This window comes from Bombina bombina, unplaced genomic scaffold (assembly GCF_027579735.1).
Source record: "Bombina bombina isolate aBomBom1 unplaced genomic scaffold, aBomBom1.pri scaffold_655, whole genome shotgun sequence".
NCBI classification, from domain to species: domain Eukaryota; kingdom Metazoa; phylum Chordata; class Amphibia; order Anura; family Bombinatoridae; genus Bombina; species Bombina bombina.
The window spans coordinates 6,180-18,227 of record NW_026510873.1 but is presented as its reverse complement, the minus strand read 5'-3'; the positions used below and the strand labels follow the sequence as shown (position 1 = coordinate 18,227).

At 39.9% G+C, this 12,048-nt stretch overlaps 1 protein-coding gene across 4 annotated transcripts in view; it reads left to right on the top strand.

Moving 5' to 3' along the window:
• Nucleotides 1–10,720, top strand: part of LOC128643506 (CLIP-associating protein 1-like) — a 235,599-nt gene extending 224,879 nt beyond the window's left edge. For all 4 annotated transcript variants that reach the window (XM_053696355.1, XM_053696353.1, XM_053696354.1 and 1 more), the window contains one exon: nt 10,595–10,720. In XM_053696355.1, coding sequence (XP_053552330.1) covers nt 10,595–10,705 — 111 coding nt within the window. In that variant the 3' untranslated portion in view covers nt 10,706–10,720. The remainder of the gene's footprint in view (nt 1–10,594) is intronic.
• The last annotated feature ends 1,328 nt before the right edge of the window (nt 10,721–12,048 follow it).

Here is a 12,048-nt window from a genome sequence, read left to right as displayed (position 1 = left end):
TAAGAGGAGAGTGGTGTATTATAGTTAGTTTTTTAACTTCAATCAAAAGTTTGTTATTTTTAAATGGTACCGGAGTGTACTGTTTCATCTCAAGCAGCATTAGAAGAAGAATCTGCCTGTGATTTCTATGATCTTAGCAGAAGTAACTAAGATCCACTGCCGTTCTCACATATTCTGAGGAGTGAGGTAACTTCAGAGGGGGAATGGCGTGCAGGTTTTCCTGCAATAAGGTATGTGCAGTTAATATATTTCTAGGGATGGAATTTGCTAGAAAAATGCTGCTGATACCGGATTAATGTAAGTTTTATAAAAGTGTTATATAAAACGTTTGCTGGCATGTTTAATCGTTTTTATATATGTTTGGTGACAAAACATATTGGGGCCTAGTTTTTTTCCACATGGCTGGCTTGATTTTTGCCTAGAAACAGTTTCCTGAAGCTTTCCACTGTTGCAATATGAGTGGGAAGGGCCTATTTTAGTGCTTTTCTGTGCAGATACAAATACTGACAGAGACATTCAGCTTCCCTCTGCATGATACAGGACATCTCTGAAGGGCTCAAAAGGCTTCAAAGTCGTGTTTGAGGAGGGTAACAATCACAGTAGACTCTGGCAGTTGTTGTGACTGTGTTTAAAAAACGTTTTCGTCATTTATTATTCTGTTTTTGTTATTAAGGGGTTAATCATCCATTTGCAAGTGGGTGCAATGCTCTGCTGACTTGTTACATACACTGTAAAAATTTTGTTAGTGTACCTGCCTTTTTTCACTGTTATTTCAAATTTTGTCAAAATTTGTTTCTCTTAAAGGCACAGTAACGTTTTTTATATTGCTTGTTAACTTGCTTTAAAGTGTTTTCCAAGCTTGCTAGTCTCATTGCTAGTCTGTACAAACATGTCTGAAACAGAGGATACTTGTTCATTATGTTTAAAAGCCATGGTGGAGCCCCATAGGAGAATGTGTACTAAATGTATTGATTTCACCTTAAACAGTAAAGATCAGTCTTTATCTATAAAAGAATTGTCACCAGAGGGGTCTGTCGAGGGGGAAGTTATGCCGACTAACTCTCCCCACGTGTCGGACCCTTCGCCTCCCGCTCAAGGGACGCACGCTAATATGGCGCCAAGTACATCAGGGACGCCCATAGCGATTACTTTGCAGGACATGGCTGCAATCATGAATAATACCCTGTCAGAGGTATTATCCAGATTGCCTGAATTGAGAGGCAAGCGCGATAGCTCTGGGGTTAGACGAGATACAGAGCGCGTAGATGCTGTAAGAGCCATGTCTGATACTGCGTCACAATATGCAGAACCTGAGGACGGAGAGCTTCAGTCTGTGGGTGACGTCTCTGAATCGGGAAGACCTGATTCAGAGATTTCTAATTTTAAATTTAAGCTTGAGAACCTCCGTGTATTGCTTGGGGAGGTATTAGCTGCTCTGAATGACTGTGACACAATTGCAGTGCCAGAGAAATTGTGTAGGCTGGATAAATACTATGCTGTGCCGGTGAGTACTGATGTTTTTCCAATACCTAAAAGGCTTACAGAAATTATTAGTAAGGAGTGGGATAGGCCCGTGTGTGCCCTTTTCCCCACCTCCTATATTTAAAAAAATGTTTCCAATAGATGCCACTACACGGGACTTATGGCAGACTGTCCCTAAGGTGGAGGGAGCAGTTTCTAATTTAGCAAAGCGTACCACTATCCCGGTTGAGGACAGTTGTGCTTTTTCAGATCCAATGGATAAAAAATTGGAGGGTTACCTTAAGAAAATGTTATTCAACAAGGTTTTATTTTACAGCCCCTTGCATGCATTGCGCCTGTCACTGCTGCGGCGGCATTCTGGTTTGAGGCCCTGGAAGAGGCCATCCATACAGCTCCATTGACTGAAATTGTTGACAAGCTTAGAACTCTTAAGCTAGCTAACTCATTTGTTTCTGATGCCATTGTTCATTTGACTAAACTAACGGCTAAGAATTCCGGATTCCCCATCCAGGCGCGTAGGGCGCTATGGCTCAAATCCTGGTCAGCTGATGTGACTTCAAAGTCTAAATTACTCAACATTCCTTTCAAGGGGCAGACCTTATTCGGGCCTGGTTTGAAAGAAATTATTGCTGACATTACTGGAGGTAAGGGTCATGCCCTTCCTCAGGACAGGGCCAAATCAAAGGCCAAACAGTCTAATTTTCGTGCCTTTCGAAATTTCAAGGCAGGTGCAGCATCAACTGCCTCTGCTTCAAAACAAGAGGGAACTTTTGCTCAATCCAAGCAGGCCTGGAAACCTAACCAGTCCTGGAACAAGGGCAAGCAGGCCAGAAAGCCTGCTGCTGCCTCTAAGACAGCATGAAGGAGCGGCCCCCTATCCAACAACGGATCTAGTAGGGGGAAGACTCTCTCTCTTTGCCCAGGCGTGGGCAAGAGATGTTCAGGATCCCTGGGCGTTGGAGATCATATCTCAGGGATATCTTCTGGACTTCAAAGCTTCTCCTCCACAAGGGAGATTTCACCTTTCAAGATTATCTGCAAACCAGATAAAGAAAGAGGCATTCCTAAGCTGCGTACAAGATCTCCTTGTAATGGGAGTGATCCATCCAGTTCCGCGGACGGAACAAGGACAGGGGTTTTATTCAAATCTGTTTGTGGTTCCCAAAAAAGAGGGAACCTTCAGACCAATTTTGGATTTAAAGATCCTAAACAAATTCCTCAGAGTTCCGTCATTCAAGATGGAAACTATTCGAACCATTTTACCCATGATCCAAGAGGGTCAGTACATGACCACAGTGGACTTAAAGGATGCCTACCTTCACATTCCGATTCACAAGAATCATCATCAGTTCCTGAGGTTTGCCTTTCTAGACAGGCATTACCAATTTGTAGCTCTTCCATTCGGGTTGGCTACAGCCCCAAAAATTTTTACGAAGGTTCTGGGCTCACTTCTGGCGGTCCTAAGACCGCGAGGCATAGCGGTGGCTCCTTACCTGGACGATATCCTGATACAGGCGTCAAGCTTTCAAATTGCCAAATCTCATACAGAGATAGTTCTGGCATTCCTGAGGTCGCATGGGTGGAAAGTGAACGAAGAAAAGAGTTCTCTATCTCCTCTCACGAGGGTTTCCTTCCTAGGGACTCTAATAGATTCTGTAGAAATGAAAATTTACCTGACGGAGTCCAGGTTATCAAAACTTCTAAATGCTTGCCGTGTTCTTCACTCCATTCCGCGCCCCACGGTGGCTCAGTACATGGAAGTAATCGGCTTAATGGTAGCGGCGATGGACATAGTGCCATTCGCGCGCCTGCATCTCAGACCGCTGCAATTATGCATGCTCAGTCAGTGGAATGGGGATTACACAGATTTGTCCCCTCTACTAAATCTGGATCAGGAAACCAGAGATTCTCTTCTCTGGTGGTTATCTCGGGCCCATCTGTCCAAGGGTATGACCTTTCGCAGACCAGATTGGACAATTGTAACAACAGATGCCAGCCTTCTAGGTTGGGGTGCAGTCTGGAACTCCCTGAAGGCTCAGGGTTCATGGACTCAGGAGGAGAAACTCCTCCCAATAAATATTCTGGAGTTAAGAGCAATATTCAATGCTCTTCTGGCTTGGCCTCAGCTAGCAACACTGAGGTTCATCAGATTTCAGTCGGACAACATCACGACTGTGGCTTACATCAACCATCAAGGGGGAACCAGGAGTTCCCTAGCGATGTCAGAAGTCTTCAAGATAATTCGCTGGGCAGAGACTCACTCTTGCCACCTGTCAGCGATCCATATCCCAGGTGTAGAGAACTGGGAGGCGGATTTTCTAAGTCGTCAGACTTTTCATCCGGGGGAATGGGAGCTCCATCCGGAGGTGTTTGCTCAATTGGTTCTCCGTTGGGGGCAAACCAGAATTGGATCTCATGGCGTCTCGCCAGAACGCCAAGCTTCCTTGTTACGGATCCAGGTCCAGGGACCCAGAAGCGGCACTGATAGATGCTCTAGCAGCGCCTTGGTTCTTCAACCTGGCTTATGTGTTTCCACCGTTTCCTCTGCTCCCTCGTCTGATTGCCAAAATCAAACAGGAAAGAGCATCGGTGATATTGATAGCGCCTGCGTGGCCACGCAGGACCTGGTATGCAGACCTAGTGGACATGTCATCCTTTCCACCATGGACTCTGCCTCTGAGACAAGACCTTCTAATACAAGGTCCTTTCAATCATCCGAATCTACTTTCTCTGAGACTGACTGCATGGAGATTGAACGCTTGATCCTATCAAAGCGTGGCTTCTCCGAGTCAGTAATTGATACCTTAATACAGGCACGAAAGCCTGTCACCAGGAAAATTTACCACAAGATATGGCGTAAATATCTTCATTGGTGTGAATCCAAGAATTTCTCATGGAGTAGGGTTAGGATTCCTAGGATATTGTCCTTCCTCCAAGAGGGTTTGGACAAAGTATTATCAGCTAGTTCTTTAAAGGGACAGATTTCTGCTCTGTCTATTCTTTTACACAAGCGTCTGGCAGAAGTTCCAGACGTTCAGGCATTTTGTCAGGCTTTAGTTAGAATTAAGCCTGTGTTTAAACCTGTTGCTCCTCCATGGAGCTTAAACTTGGTTCTTAAAGTTCTTCATTCTATTGATATCAAACTTCTTTCATGGAAAGTTCTTTTTCTGATGGCTATTTCCTCGGCTCGAAGAGTCTCGGAGTTATCTGCCTTACATTGTGATTCTCCTTATCTGATCTTTTATTCAGATAAAGTTGTTCTGCGTACAAAACCTGGGTTTTTACCTAAGGTGGTTTCTAACAAGAATATCAATCAAGAGATTGTTGTTCCATCATTATGTCCTAATCCTTCTTCAAAGAAGGAACGTCTTTTGCATAATCTAGACGTAGTCCGTGCCTTGAAGTTTTACTTACAGGCTACTAAAGATTTTCGCCAAACATCTAACCTGTTTGTTGTTTACTCTGGACAGAGGAGAGGTCAGAAGGCCTCAGCAACCGCTCTTTCTTTTTGGCTTCGGAGTATAATCCGTTTAGCCTATGAGACTGCTGGACAGCAGCCTGCTGAAAGGATTACAGCTCATTCTACTAGAGCTGTGGCTTCCACCTGGGCCTTTAAAAATGAGGCCTCTGTTGAACAGATTTGCAAGGCTGCAACTTGGTCTTCCCTTCATACTTTTTCCAAATTTTCCAAATTTGATACTTTTGCTTCTTCGGAGGCTGTTTTGGGGAGAAAGGTTCTACAGGCAGTGGTTCCTTCCGTTTAAGTTCCTGCCTTGTCCCTCCCATCATCCGTGTACTTTAGCTTTGGTATTGGTATCCCACAAGTAATGGATGATCCGTGGACTGGATACACTTGACAAGAGAAAACATAATTTTTGCTTACCTGATAAATTTATTTCTCTTGAAATGTATCCAGTCCACGGCCCGCCCTGTCCTTTTCAGGCAGGTCTAAATTTTAATTAAACTACAGTCACCACTGCACCCTATGGTTTTTCCTTTTCTCGGCTTGTTTCGGTCGAATGACTGGATATGGCAGTGAGGGGAGGAGCTATATAGCAGCTCTGCTGTGGGTGATCCTCTTGCAACTTCCTGTTGGGAAGGAGAATATCCCACAAGTAATGGATGATCCGTGGACTGGATACACTACAAGAGAAATAAATTCATCAGGTAAGCATAAATTATGTTTTTCCCGCCTCTAGTTCTTCTTCCAAGAGTGATCTCCAAATCATCATGGAGCAATCGTTTGTGCTGCTGGTGGCTCCAGCATGGCCTCACAGTTTTTGGTATGCGGATCTTGTTCAGATGTCCAGTTGCCAACCTTGGCCACTTCCATTAAGGCCAGACCTTCTATCTCAAGGTCCTTTTTTTCAATCTGGATCTCAAATCATTAAATTTGAAGGTATGGAAATTGAATGCTTAGTCATAGAGGGTTTTCTGACTCGGTAATTAATACTTTGTTGCATGTTCGTAAATCTGTTTCTAGAAAGATTTATTATCGAGTTTGGAAGACTTACATTTCATGGTGTTCTTCTAATAAATTCTCTTGGCATTCTTTTAGAATTCCTTGAATTTTACAGTTTCTTCAGGATGGTTTGGATAAGGGTTTGTCTGCAAGTTCCTTAAGAGGACAAATCTCTGCTCTTTGTTTTATTTCACAGAAAGTTTGCTAATCTTCCTGATATTCATTGTTTTGTGCAGGCTTTGTTTCGTATCAAGCCTGTCATTAAATCAATCTCTCCTCCTTGGAGTCTTAATTTGGTTTTGAAGGCTTTACAGGCTCCTCCATTTGAGCCTATGCATTCATTGGACATTAAAATACTTTCTTGGAATGTATTGTTTCTTTTGGCCATCTCTTCTGCAAGAAGAGTTTCTGAATTATCCACTTTCTCTTGTGAATCTCCTTTTCTGATTTTTCATCAGGATAAGGAAGTTTTGCTGACTTCATTTAAATTCTTACCTAAGGTTATGAATTATAACAACCTTAATAGAGAAATAGTTGTCCCTTCTTTGTGTCCTAATCCTGAGAATTCTTTGGAGAGATCTTCCTGATATTCATTGTTTTGTGCAGGCTTTGTTTCGTATCAAGCCTGTCATTAAATCAATCTCTCCTCCTTGGAGTCTTAATTTGGTTTTGAAGGCTTTACAGGCTCCTCCATTTGAGCCTATGCATTCTTTGGATATTCAACTACTTTCTTGGAAAGTGTTGTTCCTTTTGGCCATCTCTTCTGCTAGAAGAGTTTCTAAATTATCTGCTCGCTCTTGTGATTCTCCTTTTCTGATTTTTCATCAGGATAAGGCAGTTTTGCGGACTTCATTTAAATTCTTACCTAAGGTTGTGAATTATAACAACATTAATAGAGAAATAGTTGTCCCTTCTTTGTGTCCTAATCCTGAGAATTCTTTGGAGAGATCTTTAAATTTTTTGGATGTAGTGAAAGCTCTGAAATATTATGTTGAAGCTACTAAAGATTTCAGGAAGACTTCTAGTCTATTTGTTATCTTTTCTGGTTCCAGGAAAGGTCAGAAGGCTTCTGCTGTTTCCTTGGCTTCATGGTTAAAACTTTTGATTCATCAAGCCTATTTGGAGTCGGGTCAAGCCCCGCCTCAGAGAATTACAGCTCATTTTACTACATCAGTCTCCACTTCCTGGGCTTTTAAGAATGAAGCTTCAGTTGATCAGATTTGCAAAGCTGCTACTTGGTCTTCTTTGCATACATTTACTAAATTCTACCATTTTGCTGTATTTGCTTCTTCGGAAGCAGTTTTTGGTAGAAAAGTTCTTCAGGCAGCTGTTTCAGTTTGATTCTTCTGCTTTTGAGTCAAGTTTTTTCCTTTCATTTATGAGAATAAACTTATATTTTGGGTTGTGCATTAATTTTTTTCAGCGGAAAATGTCTTTTTATTTTTATCCCTCCCTCTCTAGTGACTCTTGTGTGGAGTTCCACATCTTGGGTATTGCTATCCCATACGTCACTAGCTCATGGACTCTTGCCAATTACATGAAAGAAAACATAATTTATGTAAGAACTTACCTGATATATTCATTTCTTTCATATTGGCAAGAGTCCATGAGGCCCACCCATTATATGGTGGTTATGATTTTTTTGTATAAAGCACAATTATTTCCAAATTCCTTTGTTGATGCTTTTTACTCATTTCTTTATCACCCCACTTCTTGGCTATTCATTAAACTGAATTGTGGGTGTGGTGACGGGTGTATTTATAGTCATTTTGAGGTTTGGGAAACTTTGCCCCTCCTGGTAGGATTGTATTTCCTATACGTCACTAGCTCATGGACTCTTGCCAATATGAAATAAATTAATTTATCAGGTAAGTTCTTACATAAATTGTTTTTTACTTAGCACTTACTCTGGTGATCTGAGGAAATTGTGAGGTAAAATATCTTCCTTTTTTACATAGAGATGCTCAGGTGATATTTTCCTGTCAGCTTTTTACAGTTATACTGCATCAGTTTCCAGTGATTTAGCATATGAGTATTATGTCCCTTTAACTGATATCCTTGGCTAAGGCCTGAATGCTCAGCAAGCCATAATGACTAAATAATGCTGAAGTGTTGTGTAAACTGACAACTGTGCTTTCAGGTTCGCAGTTCACGTTCAGCTCTCCATCTCAGGCATTACTTGTCATTATAGTGGGCAAAGGTAGTTCAAGGAAGCCTAATAAGTATCTTAAAGGGATATGAAACCCCAAAATGCTCTTGTGATTCAGAGAGAGCACAACATTTTAAAAATGTTTCCAATTTACTTCTATTATCAAATTTGTTTAGTCCCCATGATATTCTTTGTTGAAGAGATAACTAGATAGGCGTTTGGAGCACTAAATGGCAGGAAATAGTGCTACAATCTAGTGCTACAATCTAGTGCTTGTGTAAATGGATAACATTGTAGCAAAACTGCTGCCATATAGTGCTCCAGACACATGCATGCTGATGAGTTTTTGCCCCTGCTTTTCAACAAACAATACCGAAAGAACAAAGAAAATCTGAAGTATATTTGTTGTGTAAAATTGTATGCTCTAGCAGCTAAATCTTGAAAGAAAAATGTTGGGTTTCATATATATCATGTATTTATAATATACATTTAATATATAATTTCACAGCATAGTCTTCATTACTCAAACATTGCTGTCATCGGAGTGGAGCAATCAGGTGTTTGTCTGTAAGGGTGGAGAATAGATGACACCATATTGTGCTTCTACATAAGCACAATGATTTTTTTTTAAAAAAGGGCATTAAAGTCAAAATAAACTTTAATGATTCAGAAAGAGCATGGACATTTAAACAACTTTCCAATATAAATCTGTTGCTTCTTTTGGTATCCTTTGTTGAAGAGTAGGCTCAGCAGCAAAGCACTATTGAGAAGTAGCTTAACACATCTGGTGAGCCAATGACAAGAGGCATATTTGTGCAGACACCAATCACCAGCTAGCTCCCAGTAGTGCTGCTTCTTCTAACCCTAGCCTAGGTGTACTCTACAACAAAAGATACCAAGAGAAGCAAATTCGATAGTAGACTTAAAATAAGAAGTCACAAGTTTTGTTTTGATTTCACTGCACCATTAAGGTGGCATACATTTCATATACTTTGAATACATTATTGCAAAGCTTATTTGTTTTGTAGCATATAGAATGTCAAGTGTTTTGTTCCGGGAGTTGTCAGATGCACACTGCCATGCAACTATAACCCTATGTTGGCTGTGGGTTATTGGCTGGCATGCTTTCAGCCAGTCCAGTACTGATACCTTAGAAACAAATGGGAGAAGAGCGCCCCTGGGGGAAGCACCAGTGACTTTGAACAATGCAATGCAGGACTTTTCGCAAGAGTCAGTGCCGCATTTATGCGGCATACGTTCTGTAACGTTCTTTACATTGTAGTATAGGGACTTTTTTGTGTCGTTTTAAAGGACCAGTAAACACAGCAGATTTGCATAATCAACAAATGCAAGATAACAAGACAATACAATAGCATTTACTCTGAATTTCAAATGAGTAGTAGATTCTTTTCTAATACATTTTAAAGTTATATATATTTCCACTCCCCCTGTACCATGTGATAGCAATCAGCCAATCACAAATGCATATACGTATAGTCTGAGTTCTTGCACATGCTCAGTAGGAGCTGGTGACTCAAAAAAAGTGTAAATATAAAAGATTGCACATTTTTTTTAATGGAAGTAAATTGGAAAGTTGTTTAAAATTACATGCTCTATCTGAATCATGAAAATTTAATAAAGCCTGAGTGTCCCTTTAAGTTTGCTCATTTTCTAAATACAGACTTACAATGCTTCTAACCTTTTCAATAGATGGAAATGTCTTCTATAAATCTTCAAATTCTTGGCATAACATTATTTTTTAATTAAAGGAACATGAATGTCCAATGTTTTGCTGCATCAAAGAGAACATTTTAAAATGTCTTCACGTATGCGTAACAATTTCTAGACTGAGCCAGGCCTTAGGTATCGGTTGCACACGACCATGCATTTCTTCAGCATTCCAAACTCCTTTCAATTAACTATGTTTCATGCAACACATTAATACTAATGTCTTGTCTTGTGCTTGATGGGCCTTTTTTGTTTTGTTCATTTATAGCCAAGTAGTGACTGAGAGCAATGTCAGTATTATGTGTAGATTAAAAAAGCTTTGTGAGTGAAAGTTAAGAAACTCTCTATAGCAATTGCTTGTTAATGGAACATTGTTGTATCCCTGCAAGGCAGAGAACAAAATGTGAAAAGCAGAAACATGCTTCTTGCATCACACTGGTGCTACTCTTGCCAAACATTTGTAGGTCAAGATGTTACAGATTATATTATACCTTCATCTTATTTTCAATTTAACTGTTATTTCTTTAATTCAGTTACCAAATGGTTCATTGTACACTGCTGCAGGGGAAAAGGGTTAATATGGTAATTATTGTGTACCATGTGTCATAAACCACCTATACCGTGCCATGTCTCATAAAATATACACTTCGTTCATGTGTTCTGTTAACCTACCCACTAATCCTTTAGTACAAAACAACCAATGTTTTCAGGGGTTTTGTAGATCTATCAAGCAAGCTTTATGTATAAATATTGCTTTTTGTGTTTGTTTGCAGGGGTCCCCCAGCAATACCATTGGCCGAACGCCTCCTAGACACTCCAGCAGCAGGGCCAGCCCTTTGACATCACCAACCAACTGTTCTCATGGTGGTATCTCTCCAAGGTAACGTAAAATAATTTGTAAACCGCATTGTCTCGTAGTCTCTTTGGCCAAAAATATATTCTTATATTAATGGAAAAGCCGCACAGCACAATTCAAGGTTTGGCTTTCTACAGAGGGAGAGGCAAACTTAGCTGCTTATAGGGAGAGCACTTGTTACTCTTCCAGCTGGTAATATACTCTGTGTCATTTTAAGGGTGAGAATGTGGAATATTAAGACTATAGCAAGGAGTGGTTATTAAAATGAGCATTGTGCGTGAGAAAACTTACTTTTAATGTGTAACGGGGAAAGCCGTACAGTTATAGCAGTAAACTAAGCAGAAAGCAGCAAACTCACATGGGCAGCAATGGTTGGTTGTTTTTTTAATTAATTTATTTTTTAAAGACTAATCAAAGGGATAGAAAGGTCAAAATTAAAATGTACATAGGTGGGCTGTGTATTGCATCAGAGCAAATCTTAATTTGTGCCATACAAGCATAATATGTACACTGCTGAAAAACAATCACATCTTTTACCTGGAACATTTTTGCTAATGGAAATGTATTGCAAAATTCTTCTATTTAAAACTGAAATTAGCCCATTTACATTTCAATTTTGACCTCTCTGTTCCTTTAAAGGGATAGTAACCACCTTGAGATTTTATATAAAATGTTTGTTGTGCGTAGTTAAAGGGACACTGAACCCAAATTTTTTTCTTTTGTGATTCAGATAGAGCATAACATTTTAAGCAACTTTATAATTTACTCCTATTATCAAATGTACTTTATTCACTTGGTATCTATATTTGAAATGCAAGAATGTAAGTTTAGATGCAGGCCCATTTTTGGTGAACAACCTAGGTTGTCCTTGCTGACTGGTGGAGAAATTCATCCACCAATCAAAAACTGCTGTCCAGAGTTCTGAACCAAGAAAAAAGCTTAGATGCCTTCTTTTTCATATAAAGATAGCAAGAGAACGAAGAAACATTGATAATAGGAGTAAATTAGAAAGTTGCTTAAAATTGCATGCTCTGTTTGAATCACAAAATAAAAATTTTGGGTTCAGTGTCCCTTTAAACAACTTGTGCTTTGATTAGTTTACACACTTTTCTAATTCTCAGAGCTAGAAATGCACACTGCATGATTCTCAAGGCTAACCCTGCTGCTTATATTTCCTTAATTGGCTTTAGCAGCTAACTACAGAACAATGCATATGAACAGGGCTAGCCTTGTCAGATTGGCTCATCCAAATAAAGAAAAGGCATTTGGTGGTGTTTGACTATTTATAAACAATTGCAGCAATTGTTAATTTGTTTAAAAAAAACTTGACTAATGCTCTATAGCAAGACAGCAGAAACATGTTTTAATTGT